Source organism: Rhopilema esculentum, chromosome 8 (genome assembly GCF_057945365.1).
Source record: "Rhopilema esculentum isolate cy_ngs chromosome 8, ASM5794536v1, whole genome shotgun sequence".
Classification (NCBI taxonomy): Eukaryota; Metazoa; Cnidaria; class Scyphozoa; order Rhizostomeae; family Rhizostomatidae; genus Rhopilema; species Rhopilema esculentum.
In genome coordinates, this window is record NC_142822.1 from 7024803 (window position 1) to 7045509 (window position 20707).

Genomic DNA, 20707 nt, shown 5'->3' on the forward strand with positions numbered 1-20707 from the left:
TTTAAGGGCGTTGTTTTCATGAAAACTATAAGGTTATAGCCTTGCCCAAATGTTGTTTTCGTTTCAAAGATGGCTTCCATGTTTGTTTTCAAATGAATCACACACACGCTAAGGTGGCTGCATTCAAATGAGCATGGCTTGTAGTGAAGTATACTGATACAATTCATACTAACACAACCCATTTTACTTACAGGTAAATCCTTTTCATAACAAATATACCGAATTTAACCAGGATAAGTAACAAACTAAATTTCTAACCTTTGCGAAGAGCAGAAACCTCACTTTGTGAAGAGCAAAAAGGAGTTTGTCCACGAAACGTCACTGTAGATGCTTTTCGTATCTTGTCTATAATGAAAAATTCGTGCTAGAGTCAAATATTGATTAAACAACAAATGAATTCAGATATCTTAGTATAATAAGAAAATGATGACATCATTCAAAACAAGGGTTGATTACATGGATTGTTAAAGGACTGGCGCATCCAGATCTGACATTCGAAAAGCAGAAAAATTTAGATAATGTCCATAAAATGACTTCCTTTTCCTAGGCCTTTAATTTGGCATTTGTTTTAGAAATTTTCAAAATCTGAACAAAATTACAATGAGGGTAAGGTCGTTTTGCTGGCCCCTTGCTTATCTATTTAGGAAAAAATTATATTTAAGAATGAAATGATTAAATCGTATTTGGCCAGGCTGATTCCTCCCATTCTTTTGTTATTATGAACAAACATTAATTTAAGCATGCAATAATGATGTGAATTGTGAAAACTAATATGGTTAAGTATGCATCGCCTAGATTCTCGTTTTGGTCAATCGGTACCCACCAAACACTAAAACCGAAGTGTCCATGCCTGAGAAACCCACTGAGCCAATTACAATGTTATTCTAAACCTCACGTGACATTCAATCCACATCTTGATTATACCTACTCCATGAATCTCAAAATTTCCTAATGAATTTATAGACGCTCATTCTGAAAAGCTGTTCTGTTATCAAATGTATAAAAATGACTCTCGGATCATTTTTGTCAAGCTAGCTACCAAGCAAATCACGCGTGCTTTCAACGCATGTTTTACGATATCAATTTTTAGTAAATCTTAGCCTATGATATATCAAAATTATTATATTTATTAAAAATCATAGTAGCTGGGAATCTTTTCTAAGATATATAGCCTAAAAATGTAAGATATAAACAAGAAACTAGATGCTTCATTAGCTCCTGCACAAAAGGACAAATAATCGATACACTCTTTATTTGATAAGAACCAGATAATTTTACCGAGCCTCTATGTTCTTAACTTTTCGATAATTTAAGGCTCAAATGTTCTTAAAATTGTTCTTATTTCAAGAATTATTTTTTGCAAATATTTGAGAAGTTACACACTCTATATAGTTTCTAAGACATTTTACTGGGTAAAGTTTAAAAATACATTGTTTTATGTTTATAAATTGTATAGTTTTGTTCTGTTGACTTGAGATAAACTTCAAAGTATGAATTGTTTTTTTTAAATTTCTCATCTGAAGCTGAGCATGTTCTAGTCTTGTTCTTATTTTTTGGGGAAATCGAGCCTCAGTGTTCTTATTACGTGTGTTCTTAGAAAAAAAGTGTGCATAGAAATGCTTAGAAGAACGACAACTGCTCAGCGTTTTATAACTTATAATGGTGTTAAACTGAGGAATAATGATGATCCAAAAGAAATAAAGGGGGAAACTCCCCTTCCTTCTTTTTAAAGATCTCTGATTCAAGATAAAGAGTTACTGATTTCCAATTTAATCTAGATATTGATCCCTGCTACGAACGAGACAACAAAATCCTTTTTACAAACCTTAACAGAAAAAAAATTGTTTTAGCTGCAAGTTAAAGCCATCCTGCCTTTGTCGGTGCCACTCTTGAAAACAAAGGATACTAAGCTAGACAGTCTCTAGTAGATTATTTACCTTAGTGTCCCAAACACATATTATATTTTTATCTGATTGTAATGAGTTATAATTTAGAAAGTATGTAATTAATTTTGTTGTTTAACTTTGTAACTGTTTGTGTTGAAATGAAATGATATCTATCAAAACACACAGCAAATTTATTCTGGTATCAAAAAAACAAACACTTTTTTGGGGTACAGTTTAAGTAGGCGTGAAAAAGCCACCAGGATCAAATTTTGAGATCCTATCCTGTGCTACTTGCTTACATCTAATTATCACAAAAGGTTGTTAATTCATCTGTTTAACTCTATTCATTTCAACAGCATTCGCGTTGCTTTTGTAAATCTACTGATAAATGGAGGGCTTAAAAAGCTCATAAATATTCATGCACGGAATAATGGGATAAAGTGCTTGTCATGGTAGAAATATAGCTAGCTCCAAGGTCATATTCAAATGACCTTTAATAGTAATACCTGTTTACCCTGAATTACTATTCTCTAAACGAAATGACAACTCTTGCAATGGTTTTTGCTCCTTGGATACTGCAGGTGACTAACAATTTTCAGTTTATCTACCTTATTAGACTTCAATTTCCCTCCTCTTCGAGATATGTTAATTAGATAGGAAAGGTATGCAGTAATTGGTTAAAATCCTTGCATGTGAAAATCTTTGAAAATATACAGAAAGATGCGATAACCCTAACCATTTCAATACCAAAATCAACACCCTATCAAGGCGTACTATATGAATATGGACTTTTGTCAATGGGGAAATGGATTGGGAAAAAATAGCAAAAAGCAAAATCATAAAGAGGATAGAGCAGCAAGTTAAGAATAGCGATAAAACAAAGATGAGGTTCATTAAGAAAGGCAATTTCGGAATAAAAGAATATATAAAACATGAAAAGGGACCAACGTTACTAAAATTGAAACTAAACATAACCGATTTAAAAGCTAATTACAAAGGAAAGTATGATAATATAAGTTGCAGAAGGTGTGGATTACATGAAGAAAACTTAGAACATTTATGGCAATGCGAACAATTCAAAAGACACCTTCCAAGAATGAAACAAATTCTAAAAAGCAAAGCAAAGGCCTGATAGAAATCGAGAGATTGCTTGAACTTTTTCAAACTTAAGTGAAAATTAGCCTGTAGTACTATACTGCACACTGTGTTTCTGCTATAGTAACTGCTCCGAAACGGAGATTTGGCGAGATATATTATTATTATTATTATATCCTTAAAATCAGTGGCGTCGCCAGCTCAAAATACTAGGGTGGATGAAAATCAATTTTCTCGGCCACGCCCTTTAGGCTCTTGGAAAGGTCTTTTTCGGTATTTTTTATCTATTTCGTAAAATAGTACAGTAATTTATCTTTTTTTCTATCTTTGAACAAACAACTTTCTCAAGCAGCTTTTTTGCAAGTTCGGAAGTCAAAATCGATCTGATCAGTCAATCTACCAAACCCCCATACCCCCAAAGGTTTTCAAAGGATTTCGAGGAATTAGAAAATCGACTTCTGGAAAAACTGGGGTGGACATGTCCGGCGGCCGCCCCTACCCCCAATGCTCAGAAAGTTTGTGTCTGAGAAAAGTGAAAATTTGCACTAAAATCAGTACCTCAGGGAGGGGGTTATAATTAAGACAAAATTAGAACGTTTTAAACGACTGCAAGTAATACTGTAAGAAATATTCATTTCTAGCTAATCTAAGGGGCGAGATCGCAAATGAATTTCTGCTCGCTTTGCTTGCAGGGGACCCTCATTTGTACCTCTACAGAATGTTTTATAATTTCTCTTCGTTTCAGGGTTTGGATAGTAAAGTCCTTCACGTTTTTAGACATTTCCGATTAAATAGAAAAAATAAAATGCTAAACCGCTTCAAAACTTAAAAATAGATATTAGAATGCTGGTCGGGGATTTTGCAGATTTTGCTCCAGGGAGAACGGACTAAGTTTGAAACTTTTGAATACTGTCTACTATTTTAGATGTTTGCTTACAACTTCAGTTTTTACACGTAGAGCTTTCTCGCCTTACACAATTCAGAATAAAATCATTAGGGGAATTGTGAAGGAAATAGAAAGTTGTAGAATTCGATCAGCCACAAAAGTTACATATGAGAGTTATTGTGTTTAATTCGCCAACCATTGCCACGTAAAAAATCCATAGCTTTTCCAAACGAATTTACAAAATAGGGCGTTTTCCCTTTAAACTTTCATAGCAAGGATAGCACTTTGCGCAAAACTGCCTCTCACTGCAACCCCTACAAAAATACATACCAAACCCTCTTTCATTTAACTCAAACTACGTCACTCTTTGAAGTCACCTATGTAATTAGTCACAATCATACTAGTAGACAATTCTACTACAGGACAGCTGAAACATCGCTAATGATGGCTAAAGTGAGATCGCGTACTCTACTTTACACGCAGAAGGGTCGTCCTGGCTTCACCAAAGAATCGATAAAAAGGAAAGAAACCTTGCTCAAATTAGGCAGTAATTTTATTTCATAGCTTTTTTAAATTTGCTACAAAACATCAAGTAATAAATCAAGTAAAACAGGTCAGATGTAGACCCTCCACAGCGTTCTAGACAAAAGCCAACCATTGGTTAAAGCTATTCAGGCATCCACTTAGGTGATTGGCTGGTACCTATAAACAAAATCCATGACATCAATTTATAAACTGAATTATTAACGAAAGCTAGAAACCATTGTTAAAAGACCCAAACTGTGACATCGACAATACATTATTTGCAAGCAAACAAATCGGTAAAGAATTGATGTGCTCACAAATCCACCATGATATTCTCTCTGATCTTCTCTGCATCCGCGCTTCTTTGCTTGAACCTTGCATGTAGCCAGATATTTCGCTCTGCCTGTAGACGAGATGCTCTGATGAAGATGACCGACCGGGAGAGTAAACTTGTTAGGAATTCCGTCGACATCATTGAAAGTTCCCCTGCGAACACACTGCCAAAGTGCGTTGTTAAGTGCATGCGAAACTCAAACTGCAAGTCGATCAACTTCAAGAAGGTGTTCTTGACCAATGAGAATAACTGCGAAGTATTAGGGATCACCAAAAGCAGCACATCTTCGTCGATTGCTTCTACCTCCGGCTGGATACACTACGAGCCAGTGGTACAGGTAAGGACAATATCAACATTTGACCAAGTCTATTCATATTCTTGACTAGTGCCTAAAGCACATTCTTTCACAATCTAAACTATGTGTGGTTTAGCATGCGCTGGTTGAAAGTCACCTCCGATACGGGAATGTTGTCTGGGGTAGCCTGCCAAACACAAGGCTACAAACGCTTCAGCCTCTACAGGATAGGGCATTCTCAATTATTGAAAATGCCAAAAGAAAGGACCCCTGGAACAGTGATTGGCTAAGCGTTGATCACATCATCTCTATTGATAGATCTATCATGACACATAAAATAGTAAAGGCACTACGTCTGAGTGCTAACTTTTTCACCCCAGTTTTCACCCCCTTAGGTTCCAGCAGATCGCCGTTCACCATCACTTTTCTGAGCCCCTGCATATGTGGGTTCTTACACCATAGCAACTTGTCCGCTTTCAGGTGGTACCTATCTCAAAATTATGCAATACAAAATAACGTTTTGCAATGACGGCAACCAGAGGCTGCTAGGGAATGGCAAGCTATGAACCTTAAAACTAAACTTCATCAAAAAAGCTGATAGATTTAAAAATCATCCACCATGCCCCTTGTCAAGACTCCAGTGAAGCAACCGTCCGCTTCGTATAAACACCGCATTTCCTCTAATGAACGCCACCATAACTATGACGCCACCCACTGATAAACGCAGCCCTCTATTAAACGCCGCATCCAACATTTTTTTTAAATTTCCGCGGCGTCCATCAAAAGAAAAACGGTAGGTCAATGATTTTAGCAATCTAGCACGAGCCAGGCTTCTTTTGTTAATAGGAAAGATCGCCATATCAGATGATGTTGCAGCTGGCAAGATTTTTTCAGTCAATAGAGAGAAACGGCTTGGCATGGCACCACAGTCTTGTCAGTACTTCAGTCTTGTCGTTTCGTTCTTTTTATTGTTCATCAGCAAAGTTAATCAAAATCGAGAATCACAATCTGTTTTTGCCTAAAATCAGAATCCGAGTATGCTCGTCTGGAACGATCGTGTCTTGCATTCTCTGGTCGTCAGTGACTATAAGGGCCTGTTAAAATTCAACTTGTTCTTTAGCATAGGCTCCAAAACAAATTGGAAAGTGTGGGAGGGGGGTAGGAAGATGGCAAATTAAAGATTTAATGCAAGAAACTTTGCAAAATACTCTTCTTTTGCAAACGTAGAGGGCATAACCACCCTTCCCTTTCCCAGGCGTTAGGGGCCCTTTCCCAGGCGTCAGGGCCCTTTTCCAGGCGTCAGGGGCCTGACTCTTTGGACTGACGTAGGCTCAAAATAAAATCAGTGCCGCGGCTGTTTCCTTGCACAAATCCACGCAAAATTGAATCCAATCTTAAACAAAAAACAAAACAAAGGGTATAGTCATATTGGTTCCATCACATAAACCGCACTTTTTATATGAGAGTTGAACTTTGTTTCGCTTGTGTGGAGGATAGTGGTGGAGTGACCAGGCATTTACCCTGTTAAAGTCACTTTTCGCCTTTTAAAGTGCGAGTACACTTCAACAAGGCCTCTATATGGGTATGACATACGTATATATAATTTCAATCAATTTGTGATATTATGACATTATATATGATTCAGCTTCGGGTTCAGTCCATACATCAAAAATTCTACAACATGCAATATAAAAACCCATGTATTGGAGAATCAATACAAAAACCTGCATAAGCACTTCTTATTGAAAGAATTAAACAGACATTCGGGCGGGTGGTGATTCTCATTTTCTGCCGCTTAACATTGATTATAAGTTCTTGAAATAAGAACTGTTCTCAGGGCCGTCGCTAAACACTTTCACTTGGGGGGGAGGGGTACCTGTCACCAGTTTGCCGACAAAATAGGGCGTGGCCTAAACATATCAATTTTTGGGTGTGGCATTTTGACGCAGTTGTTCTTATTTAATAAAAAGGGTATATTCTCGTCAATCAATCATCGCTTCGATTTTCGCGTTGTAATTTTCTTTGCCTGAGTACCATCTTTGGTTTCACTCTAGAACTAGAAGTCAAGTTCTCAGCAATGAGATACCTTCATTTCTTCAGATTTTTCAGCTCGCTTAAAAAGAACCTTAGTTTCTATGAGCAGATCTCACAGGCAGGGCCGCCGAGAGGCTTCGGAGACGTTGGGGCAAAACCGAAAGACGTGACCTCCTGCGAGTGGAGCGAGCAGAAACATTTTGCAACCATGCCCTTTAGATTATCTTAAAATGCATTTCAGAATATTTCTTGCAATCGTTTAGAATGTTTTACCATTTTTATTCATACTTTTGCTACATTTCCTTTATGAGGCCCCCCTATACCTTGCCCCCCTTGCCCCTCCTCTCGGTGGCCCTGCCCACAGGGGTCTCTAGTACCTCCAGGATCAGCGTTCAGAGTTTTTATATAAACTCTGACCTTTCGTCAAACTTTTATAGGTGGAAATTATGTGCTCCTGGATATGCCGACAGTTTTCTAGGTTCTAGATCCAGGCTGCCGACAGAGCATCATTTGAAATTTTTGGTGGACATTTTTGGGGAGATTTGCTGACGGTATACCAGATTTTCCGACGGTATACCAGATTTTCCGACGGTATACCAGAGTTGCCGAAGGTATACCAGATTTTCCGACGGTATACCAGATTTGCCGACGGTATACCAGAGTTGCCGAAGGTAGACCAGATTTGCCGCCAATATTTTTCCGTGACGCCCTCCACGCCCCTCCCCCATACCGACAAGCCTGAATTTACTAGCTTGAAGTTTATAGCGAGAGAAATATTAGCTTGAAGTCTTTCTTGGCAAATTTCAAGCAACTCAACAAAAAGTAGGCAAATTATCTTGCTTTTGCTCAAATTATCCTCCATTGTCAATGTCAAGATCATATAAAAACTTCATTACACAACTGGCAGAGCATATTCTTAATCACAATTCATAAAACAGGTCTTGTTCCATCCATGGCGCTATCAGATACCTACATTGATATGTGTGGATCTCTGTAGGAAATGGCGTACGGAGCTATTGAAGAGAGCTATTGAAGAGAGCTATTGATCGTATGGGAGAGGTAACCCCTGAACAGGACTGGAGCAGGGACGTCGGAATTGGGAGTACACCATGTGCCCCTTTACTTTTAAAAATTTCCTAAAATAAGAAATAGAAAAAATATTTCTTTTTCTTTGACAAGGTGCCTATACTGACCTGTACCCCTCCAAATTTGAAATGCTTCCGATGTCTCTGGTCTGGACTCCTCAATTCCCCCCTCCACCTTGTAATATTATTGAATTGTGCTATCATAGGTAACTGCTCTTGTTTAAAAGAACAAAACGGAAACGGTGCGCGAAAGCAAGCAATCTTTTTTTTTGATAACAAAGATAGAAACGATAAATCTCTGACAGTCAACAAACAATTTCCAACGACTTCAGAACTTATCTACTCTAACTGAAGGACTCTTGCGCAACCGGCATGTTTTGTCGCTATATTTTCAAAACCAGCCTAAAATCGTACTTCCTGAAAATACAAAACACAGTCAATCTCTCAAGACAGTTGCCGCTAAGCATGCCGGTTGCACAAGAGCCTTGAAGCATAACTACACAATAGGAAGCAGGTAGGTACAATAATCATACCCTCTATCATTTTTGGTGTTTTACAAGGTTGCGTGTTAGGACTGCTCACATTTAGTTTACATCTACAAATCTTAAATTCCGATTATTTGACTCTTATATGTCAACTGGGAGAAAATACCGTAAATTTGAGCCAAGCAAAGCAACAGACAAGGGTCCAATTTTTCCTTTCTGCTACAAAAGATTGTTTACTTTTTAAATTGTAGAACTAGGATCATATTTTCAAAAAGCCTTGCTTTTTCTACTCTCTAAGCACCGAGATCAAAGTAATGAAAATTATTGTTGCCGATCTGTAATAATAAAGTGATCTAGGCCTTTTAGACAGAGCTGTTCGCGCTTTGGTCTATTTAACAGGGCAGTTCACGTCCATATTGCAATTCATAGTTTCTCATTCCATGCGGAGATCTCGCAACAGTTAAGGTAGGTATGAAATCAAATCTTAGAACTAAACAAGCACATCGCAAAGAGATATATTATATGCATGCCATTTTAGGTAGGTCCTCGCTGCAGAAATGTTCAATGCAACCCTGGCTACGAATGCAAGGAACATTGCGATAGTAACAGTGGCTATTCATGTATAGGTATGTAAACTTCTGTCTTTCTACAATATCATGACTGAATAGTGAGATATCACTGCCAAAATATATTCAAACAATGCATATACAGAGGAGTCCGTCCCAAAGAATCATTTTTCACACAGAATTATAATCTGTAATGCCACGGACGCCGGAGAGAGGGCATGGGGGTAAATAGCCCCTCTTACCCTTTGACAGGAGAGGCAAGGGTAGTCAGAGAAGGATTTTCATAAAAGTGCCCTTGACTTCGGCCTTTTGCAATTATCAAAGAGATTCATAAGAAATCCTGACTATAGTGCCTTATTAATGATTAAATTTCTCAAAACTTGTAAAAATTTTCAAGATCCCTACAAAAAGTCGAGATAAAATGACAGTTACAAAAGAATTAGTAAGAGCTTGGGATTTTATTTCAGATGCCCTGAAAGCTTTCAGAAGCTGGGTATAAGTGTAGTGCCTATAATCTCAAACCATGCAGGAAAAATCTTTATAGATTAGGAAAATGTTGATACATTCAATTTCAATGTCACTGCCAATCCACCGCTTGACACAGCTACTATGAATTTCCATACACTGAATTGTCTTGCTCTTGAATCTTGAAATGCCACAATCTCTTAGCCCTTCCTCTCCCTACAAACTTGCAAACAAGATCTATTCTTCTACAAGCAGGTCAGGGTTCTGGCAGCTAATAGCTGCTACAGACATGCAGCTTGTGCCCCTATTATGATATTCTAGAAAGAATACCCATGAAACTAATTTCCCACCCCTGAAAAAAACTGCTGTGTTGAAAACCTGTCAGTTTTGCTATCAGACTCCAGGTTTTGCTTGCTTTTTCATGGTCTCCTAGGATAATGTTCTACAAGTATGTTGTTTATACAATTCCTGACTAATTCCTGAGACTACCTTGATTTTGGGGTGAGGCTCAGATGGAAGGAGGCTCAGCAGGGAGGAGGCAAAACTCAAATCCAGTCGCGCAACTGTGAATTTAGGATGTCCCCGAATGCAAGCAGGCGCGGATCCAGCCTGGATTCTGACCTATGCAAAGGTTGTCAGAGAAGCACGCCCTTTTGTGTTGAAAACGCCCAAATATTTCTGGATAAAATCACTATCACTGATATTGAATAGGGGGTTCCAAAAAGGATTTCTAGGGAAACGGCTCGCGAAGAGAAGACTAAATTTACCTGCAATTCGAAGGACAAAAGTTTTTGAATAGTCCGATCCTTGTTGGAAATTAACCAGTTCCCCTCACATTTCGAACGCAGTGGTCATACCACTACACTACTGGACAGACACTGCAAAAGTGACTGACTTAGCTAGAAGTTCCTTAGCAGGGCTGAAGCGGTGATAGTAAATTTTCATTTCATTGGTTGTAACAAACAATTGCATAGGTCCACTGTAAACAATTGCATAGGTCAACTCTGATTCCTATTGGTTGGCTGTACCGCTGCAGAGGCAAGCTCAACTTCTGATTTGCTTCACACTCTGATTGGCTTACAAGACGTTTGCATAGGTCAAACAAGCGGTGATTGGCCCTCGAGGGACAAACAAGTTTCTGGATTCAGAAAACACGGACCAGATAAATGCCTAGAATCGCCTCTCGATTATTCTGTGCAGAGGCCGAAAGATAGTCAGCAAAATATATGCCCTTTCGTCTGCATGTTGTTTGTATCAACGGGGGCAGATCTAGGACGGACGCCGCTAAAGAATTTGCCAAAGAAACTATTGATTAATAAATTTTGATAGTTTTAATTTTATTTTGTTGTTGTAAAAACCTGACTTATGCTTCTGCATAGGTCGCTGTAGCCTGGATCCACCTCTGACTCTTATCCAGAATAAACTTATTCACAATATAAAATTTATGGAGGGGCCCTTGGGAATGTATCAAGTATTATGTGGAATAATGTTCACATTACTCAGTTTTCTAATAAAAACGGAGTCAAACTAATCCGTTTTTGTGATGCGTTCACACTACTCTGCTGGGAAAACGGAGTCGTTTGAAAAAGCTAATGAAAACGGATACTTTCGAATACGGAGCGTATTGAATACGTTTCGTTTTCAGTGTGAACACCAAAAACGGAGACATTTAAATACGCTAACAACGGCAACAAAATACGTGCTTTCTAGCACAACAAATCTCAAAAATTTTGAAATTGCGAATTCATAATGGACTCGTAGCAGTTACAATAAAGTTGTTCACGATTTGCTTTTATTTAATTTCATTCATAATGACGCCAATTTGTTGAGGATACGTGAACGCCTCTTTTCAAAAATGAGGCCACCAATAGCGTTTTTGTTGGAATAATGTGAACACTTACCGTATTCACATCGAATTCATTTGAAAACAGATAAATATGAACGGACAGCGTTTTCATCAACAAAAACGGAGCGAAACGAATACAGAGCAGTGTGAACGTAGCCTTACATACACTCATTTTTTTATAAGAAACAATGGTTGATGTTGGGTACTCCGGTTTCTTAATGTTCTGGAAATTTCACTTCTCATTGTTTCTCAAGAGTTTTTTAATTTTGATGCCACGAATGATGTTATGAAATGTTCATGACCTTTGTAATAACGTCAAGAGATTCGCTTCCGTTCTGATGCTGTATTTATATTAAGTTCTAAGCCAACAGGGTAATCATGTTCTTGGATTTTGTAAAATGTCGTTGTTCTCAGTTTTATCACAATTTAATAGTTTCTTAATTTATCTGCTTCGAGTACTGAAGTTTCTTATTTTTTCTGACTGTCCAGTACTCGTTTCTTATAGCCAGCTTTTTAGAAAAAAATGAGTGTAGTACCTAGAAATCAGGGACGTAGTGGTGGGGGGGCCTCAGGGGGCGCGGCACCCCTTGCTAAAATTTTCGAAAAAAATGGGGGCTCAGTCCCCCCCCTCGTTGTATGTGGTTGGACATAACCAAGAATCATGTAACGCAAAGAAAGCTGTGAAGAATTGTTACTTCACCACGGGTCAGCTATTGACGATTAAACCAGAAAAAGAAAATATTACAACTGACAGATTTAAACGCATTGCAAACTTCATATGCATAAAAATATACACAAAGTTTGACATATATAGATAGAAAATTCCTCCTTTGTTAACGCAAGAGAAAATTTGTCATTTCAAAATTCAATCAATGGGTCATTAACTTTAAAATTTAAGTTTCTTTCTTATAGATGCTATAAATATTTTATATGCATTTTCTGGCCATTCTTTGAACGTCATAGTTCAAAATTTCTCTGTTCTGTTTATGGTATCAATGTTCTAATCTCAGCTGCCCGCTGAAACAATCAATGTACCTGCCTGGCTGCTCGACCAATGATCTGAGAAAACATCAACCCTCGCCATGCTCAAATTGCAATTACTACATGAAAAGAAAAATTTAGAAATTTCATAGAGCCCCCCTTGTTAAAATTATATGACTACACTCCTGCTAGAAATGTATGCAAATATTTTGTTGGTTCATTAAGTGTCTTTGCCCTCCCCCCTCCCCACTTTTGGCTATAAGCTACTCATGATTTCTGGTGCACAGAAGGCATTGATTACAAAAAACTTATGTATCAAAAAGAAACTCTATCCTCAAACCTGTTCTTAGCTATCAACCTCAATATAGAATAACCATGGCAAAGAAAGACAAAGAACAAATATTTTGTAGGAAAATTTCTTCAAAGTCTAATCATTATTAGATTATTTCCCAAATAGTACACTCCCTACTAATTTGTTCCTTGCTTATGGCATGCTCAAAATTGGCATTGTGCTACAGAAAAAAGGCCAAAAAGTTTCAGATTAAAATTTTGTTGCAGCAAGAAATAACAGCAGAATTACAATACAACAGCCACCAAAGAGCCTAATTGCGCCTAATAAAAGGCCTAACTGAATGCCTCAATTAAGAAAAGAACAAGAAAACAATTTTACTTTTGATATGTTGACGTGACGAGTGTAATTGCCAACTTTTCCATTTTCCTTAATACATCAAACAGAGTGGGTTTCAATAATGCTTTCTTTGATCCTATAGCTTGTTCTACTCTTTCAATCTGGGTATAAGCTTCAATCTCCTAAAAGGCAATTCACATGCTGCCCACCCAGAGGTGTAGGAGACATAGGGGCTAGGTGGGCTGCGGCCCTTAATCAGGAAACCTTTATCCCATTTCAGAACCAATCCAGGCAGTTCTATCTCAATGAATCCTTAATATTCTACCAAGCCCCCCTAAATGTTTTGCACCTCCAACATCTCTAACATCATGGCTTGTTTTCACTGATTAAAATACAATGTCCCAGGTTTGTAAGCTGGCACATTTTTTTGAAGACAAGTCAAATTACGTGAAGATTTTCCTAGCTTGTTTTAACCATAATACTTCAAGTCATGATACGTCTAAATGGCATGCAGAATGCCAAAAACATGTCTTCTTCTTTGTTTATTTGACATTATGGTGAAAATAATTTGCATTTGTACAAAGTACACAACAACGAGACATAGCAAACTTCAAAAGGGCTTTTTCAGTTGAAAAATCTCAAGGCTATCAATAAACATTTACTTCATAGAGATGTAGTGGCACTTTGTCCCTCTTAGAAACTAAAGCTGAAGCAAGGTAAGGCTTTTTAATTAGCATATAATTTCAACCACCTATTTTGCAGCACTTACAATTTTCCTATCACGCTGCTGCTGTAAATTTGATGTATTGCACATGACATTGATATATTTTGTGGTAGGCTACTGGGTTAAAGAATTGTTGTAGTAATAGTGATTGATATTCATTAATCATTAAACATTATTTCCTTTTGCAGATATCGATGAATGCTTAAGCGGTCCTTGCCTCAACGGTGGAACATGTAACAATGAAGTAAACAAATATTCATGCACTTGTCCACCATTCTACATTACACCAATATGCCAATCCCGTAAGTCATTCAATTTCGCAACATTTTAGCTATACTATTAGACTTACAGCTTCCAATTTTTTGATCAAAATGAGTAACTGCACATGTTTTTTAGGGGCCATGCTTCTGCTGTCAGCACACTTTAGTTTCGCGCGCAAATTTGCCGCTGTAAGTTTTCCCCGCCTTTTATATACGATCTGAAAGAACCTGTACATACCTCTATTCGCACGATGGTGTTAAGTATAAGGTTTCGTTGATTCTTTGCATATAACTTGAAAATTGAGTGCGAATGTTTCTTGGCACAGAATAAGAAGCAGAAAATATTTCCTATTCTGCATTCGGCAAGGACTTCAGAACGAGGCTGTTCTACAAAAACGCGCCAAGGAGAAATGTCCAAGGTCCAGTGATGGATGCAATATTTTTTCAATACCCAAAACAGGGCCTGCCACCGGGAGATAAGGGGCCATGGCCTCCCCTCTTTTTCGCTAAATAAAATGATCAAATCAGCTCATCTCATTTATATAGAAAGGCCCCTAGACAGACCTGTCAACCTTAAATTTTCAAAACCTGAAGATTTTAGATTTTCCTAAAGAAAAATAGGGAGTTTCGGTCAAAAACAGGGAGATCACAGTAATTTATTAAGGGAATAAATATACCTGATAAAATGTTGTGCTCGGCAAACAGTTTATGACAAAAGTGATCAAGAGAAGTATCTTCATAATAACTTTTAGTGCTTTTTTGTTAATCAGTTAGCACTAACAAAAAACTGTTCTCGTGTGGAAGTCAATGTGGCCATTATATCTTAATTATACATCTGTAAACAGAAAATATACACAATAGACCTGTCTTTGAAGCATAAGATGCGCAGTTACATCGCACATTCGGTGAAGAATCTTCCTAGACATTCTGCTAGACATCTTTGAAACTGGGAGAAAAATTTTAAAAACCCAGAGATTCTGCTAGACATCTTTGAAACTAGGAGAAAAATTTTAAAAACCCAGAGACCAGAAGAAAGCAGTCAAGGTTGACAGGTCTGCCTAGATTGCAACTACTTTCATTGATGCATGAGATCAAAACTGCCCCTAAATACATTTTGTCCCGGATTAAATGCCAATTTCCCAATCATGGAAAGAACTTCAAATATACTAAATAAAAATAAGATAGTTGTGGAAAAAAACATTTTCATACAATAAATAAATACACCCACCAATACTAATTTTGCAAATTTTGCTTTCTACAAATCATTGTATCTTCTTTTCAAGATTATTTAGGGTCCTATAGTTACACAACATCTTACGATGCAACGGATGGTGGCAAAATCGTATTTCTAGACAGGCACACTTTATCATGTGGCTCAAGTAAGGTGATGGTGGAATGGCAGATATACAGATCTGGAACAAACATACGTTACAATTACAAATGCCGAAAATTTCAAGGAGGCTTTTGCACGGTGAGCAGGAAGACAGGCACATGGCAGGAGCATGGAAATGGCGATATACATTATATTGATAGGCAAACAATCGAATGCGGCACTAAAGGCTACGTAACATATTTCAGATTGGAAACAATTGATCCAAACGCAAGGTACATTTATGACTGCTGCCAAGTTAGCACACCAAGTTGGGAAAGTGCTGTTACATGCACTAGTCACGCGACCCCCTGGGTGGCCGACGGGGCAGTTGTTGACTTTGACCGATTTGGAAGTGTAAGTTGTCCATCTGGATACGGACTGTCCTACTTTCGATTCTTTTATAGAAATAATCATGCCGAAGTACGTGTAGAATTCCGTTGTTGTAAATTCTATGTACCCTAATTTGGGACGGAAGGGTATGTCCATTCTCTATGGATCAGGGACTACGAAGTAAATGGCTTTGAAAAAAGCAAACATTTAGTAAACTAAAGCTTTTCGTCTGACACTCTTCAGAGTTTAAAACGTCAGAACATAGATCGAAAACTCTACGCTAAGAAATATATATACCCAGTTGTGGATCGAAATAGGCCAATCAGAAACACGAGCACATGACTGTAAAGGTTGACCAATCAGTGCCGCTTGCCTATTAGAATGTTACCAGTGGAGTCCTAAGGTGAAAACGAACACCTTTTGTCTACACAGTAGCGGCTTTTTCGTGCTTATGTAGATAGATTCCAAAACTGCTAGGTGGAACGACGATCTTGCTAGAAAACCCAGATTGTGCGAAAAACTATAATGGCGACATGTTTCGGATTGTTGGTAGAGCCCGATCGTCGTTCCACCTAGCAGTTTTGGAATCTATCTACATAAGCACGAAAAAGCCGCTACTGTGTAGACAAAAGGTGTTCGTTTTCACCTTAGGACTCCACTGGTAACATTCTAATAGGCAAGCGGCACTGATTGGTCAACCTTTACAGTCATGTGCTCGTGTTTCTGATTGGCCTATTTCGATCCACAACTGGGTATATATATTTCTTAGCGTAGAGTTTTCGATCTATGTTCTGACGTTTTAAACTCTGAAGAGTGTCAGACGAAAAGCTTTAGTTTACTAAATGTTTGCTTTATTCAAAGCCATTTACAAGTTCTGTACCACCAAAAGATTGGACTACGAAGTGTTTTCAAGTATATCTTCTAACGCTACTTCAAAACACCTATTCAACTTGCGGCCTCATTTTGGAAATTTCTCCAAACTTCCTTGTACGACTTTTATCATCATAATTTCAGGCTGGAACTGGATACAATTTTTTATATTGTTTGAGTCTGTCTTTTAGATTTCACAGAGTAATAAAGTTTGAAAACTTGTAAGGGATTTGCCCGCAAAAATGATTCCGGGTGAAACTCAACCACCCCCACCCCCCTCCCCCCCTTGTCACTAACCACGGTAAATTTTTATCTTTATGTCGTCACACAATCATTATCGTGAGAATTAAAATATTGAAAACTTCCAAGTAGACCAAAATTTTTGCTCTTATTCCGAACCTGAGGTCAAACCTTTTTTCAAAAGAATTTGAAGAATTTTTCAAAATGAGACCGTTAGTTGAATTGGTGTATTTGCTTTCCTGCCTGCATAAGTTACCTTATAAACGTGCGTTTTCGCATTAACTAGTGCAGCTTGGTGTGCAATGTCGAAACACTTTCATTTACGCACATCTTATCAAAATTTCAATATGACGTCCAGAAAAAGCAGTCACCTTCAGATTTGTAGAGATTGGACAAGTGTCTGTATGCCAAAAAAATGCTTATTATTGTGTATGGAAAGGCAGTGAAGTTGACGGGAATTGTTGGGGATGAGGGCAACTGCCGACTTCCTTCTCAATTCGACATGACCCGGAAAATTTACCTAGAAAATCAGATAGCATTGCATAGAATGTGAACAAGGCATTCAAAAAAGAAACCCTGAAAATTTATTGGTTCTGCCAAACCACCCAGAAAGCTATATTTACTTCACTTTTACAATTGGCCATACAGGGGTGCAAATTGTATGATATTTATGAAGGGGCATACCTGTCAAACTACCGTGATGTACTGCCGAATGATTTTGCTTATTAAATCATAATTGTGTGTATAAAACGGTAATTAAATCATGAGAAAACCGTATTTTAATCCTTCGATAGTTTTTGTTTAAAAAAATGCAAAAGGAAAACGTAATGTAAATAACAAAAAATGTTGACTCAGTATGAACACTTCATGATGGAAACCAGTTTATCAAGATTCACTGAAGAAACCATCAATAAAAATCTGAATCTACTTACATTTTCTTTAAAATAACAATGACGAATATCTTTCAGTGTATGATGCTGACATTTTGGCAGAAAAAACTGAATTAGCTAACCAGTAAGGCAGCACTCTCTCGTGAATTTGAATATGGCGTGTTCGAAACATTTCATTTTGTTCATAGTTGATAGTTTAAGATTCATAGTTTACACTGTAAAACTTGAAAATCGCCGAGGTTACGCAGGACTTGGGCAAAATAAATAAGATTTTACAGGTATGGTTGGGGCCTTGAAAGTTGCACCGACTCACGTACAGAATGGACCGACATTTCAAAGCCAATCAAAGCAGATAAACAAAATGAATATGTACTTTTAAGGACATGCCCTTAGATCCCTGAGCTGTGGTGAAATGGGAAATTCGTTCTTCTTTGAGAAAGACTGAGATCATGGAGAAAGAGCATTCCAAACTTGGTTCTGGATGATTGGAATGATGTCCTGCTTGATATAAGCAGGTACGGATTTAAGCAACAATCACTGGGGGGTGTTAGACACTAATTTGGGCTTTGGTATCACACATTTCAGGTCACTGGAAAATGATGGAAACGCCCCCTTTTAAAAATAAGGTTTTTTACTTTAAAGTAAAGAAGATAAGAAGATAAATTAAGTCTTCTGATATCTGATTTATTTCATATAATCATAAAGCACTATGTTCCTTTCCTTGAAATTCATATTTGATTTTATATTAAGTGCTAAAGAATATCATCATGTATAAATATACGGTAATAGTAATAATATAGTTACGTAGGTTTCTTTCCCATGCACTTTCTTGTTGCAGTTCCTCCTACATAATATTCTATTTCACGACACCTTTGAGTCGCACTTTTTACCTAATTCTGCAACTTCGGCCTTCTGATTTCTTAATTTATAACTTTGTACCACAAAGGACTTTTCAGTCCAGATATAAGGATTAGTGAAAAGAAAGACAAAGCATCAAATGCTAATAAAAACACTAACAATCTATTTAGACTGACATATCATATAGGCCTAGGAATCCTTGAACTCGTTCATCGTATCTAGAAAACCACCTTCAAGGTAAAATAACAAAGAAATTTTTTCTGGGGACCTCTTAAGTTTTGGCGCCCTTAGTTTTTTAACTAAAGGTAACCTCGGTCTGTTATACCCCTGCTTTTGCTATGCACTGACAGCTTGGCGATAGTGAGAAATAATTGTCTTCAGATATTTTAATGAATTAAAATTATCCGTTTGGAAAGGGTCTGGATTTGTGTTTTGAAGTTTGATCTCAAAACTGTTGTAAAGCATTATTTAATTTGTTGTTGTAAAGTTGTAAAAAATTAATTAATTGCATTATATTATTGTTATTAAGCAAGTCATAAAAGGTACTGTCTTGCTATTTTCCTTTCCAAATGTAATAATAATAAGTTTATATCGTATTTCTGTTTAACTGTTTCTTGGTTGTTGCTTTAGCTTTTGCTAATGGTTATAGGTTATAGGTAATTGACAAGATGGTTGATGACCAGATTAGGTTGTCTAAAGGTAGTTTGCATGATTATAATCAAGCCTTTACAGTTTGTCGTTTTTTTCTTCAAAACATGACTTATAGATGCATTCAATTATGCTTTACCAACCGGAGCGAGCATCAGTATATCTTTTGAACAAGAAATTTTGTAACTCAATGTCTATACAGTCAAACACATGTGCCAATCCAAGTGCAATAAGATATTAGATATCTGGCAAGTGAAACAATGGTAAAACTAGCCAATTTTTCAATTTCGTTCAAGCATTGTGCAAGTAATCATTGCAATCACCTAGCAAGCAACTTCACACTAGCCTGTTGCAGTATCGACTGGTTTTCCCAGAGGTGAAATTAGTTGAAAGGAAAATTTATGGTCTAGTGCACACAGACAACTACCTACTGATAGCACACTTTTAAAACCTTTGTTTACTCTGCTGCCCTGTTCCCCCAGTTATTAGAATCATTGTCCATCTCTTGGGACGGATTTAAGCAGCAAGCAGGGGCTGCGCCACAGGGTAGACTGGGGTGGGCATGTCCACTCCACTTTTTTTGGATCAACTTTCTAATTTTTCTAAAACTGGATTAAAAACATAAGTGTTCGTTTTCTTCTCTGAGATGGAAACTTTTCTCATTTTGATGGTCAGCTACGGTTCGTTTCAGATCTTAGCTGCCCACCCCAAAATTTTGGGGCTGGCGCTGTCCCTGGCAGCAAGTATGGGGAGGGTGAAAGGTAACACTTGGATTTTGGTGCCACACATTTCAGGACACTGGAAAATCATGGAAACACAAATTTCTAAAATTTGATTTTTAACTTCATGATAAAGAAGACAAGTAAAGTAAGATCTTGGTGATATTTGATTACTACTTACTGTGTGCAAATGGGTAAGCTGAGCCCCCCCTCCCCCTCCCCAACATTCTAACCAAAACGGTCTCCAAACCAAAACGTTTGCAGATCGTACTGAGTAAGAGAATGTGCACATGTTGCCTCTAAACCCTCTCTCCCATGACTGTGTTAGTTTGTTCATGTTTGTGCATTACCTCTGTACGTAATTTTAAATATCAGTTATTCTATATGTTTTTTAAAAAAATTGGCCCCTTTCCCTAATGTCAAAATCCTAACTACCCCCATGACTGTATGGAAGCTAGGCCTTTCCTTGAGATCAAGGTAGGTGCCAAAAAACAACTTATATAAAACATGACTTTTCAGTACAACATGCAGAAAATTTCAGTACTTTACAAAATGTTAGCAATTCTTACATGGTCAAAGATATTTTATTAAATCTAATTGGTATTTTTTGTTCATACAAAACTGACTGTCATTGGGATCTTTGCACTTGTTTAGAGAAGTCAAATCAGAGTTAAAAAGGTTGGAA

General features: G+C 37.5%; 2 protein-coding genes across 3 annotated transcripts in view; one reads left to right on the forward strand and one right to left on the reverse strand.

Annotated features, from left to right (window-relative positions):
* LOC135694732 (uncharacterized) overlaps positions 1–14586 on the reverse strand; it is a 29811-nt gene extending 15225 nt beyond the window's left edge. The window contains exons 1-2 of one of the 2 annotated variants that reach the window (XR_016143939.1): positions 14334–14573; positions 259–345 (exon numbers count right to left, since the gene is read on the reverse strand). The gene's annotated coding sequence lies outside the window, so the exon portion shown is untranslated. Of the gene's footprint in view, positions 1–258; positions 346–4973; positions 12603–14333 lie in introns of those variants that run through there. The other variant, XR_016143940.1, reaches the window with a different exon arrangement.
* LOC135694729 (uncharacterized) lies at positions 4719–20601 on the forward strand. Its single transcript, XM_065213581.2, has 4 exons — positions 4719–5063; positions 9164–9251; positions 14024–14137; positions 15379–20601. Exons 1-4 carry the CDS (start codon positions 4719–4721, stop codon positions 15927–15929), a joined length of 1098 nt encoding a protein of 365 aa, XP_065069653.2. The 3' UTR covers positions 15930–20601.
* Positions 20602–20707: the final 106 nt, after the last annotated feature.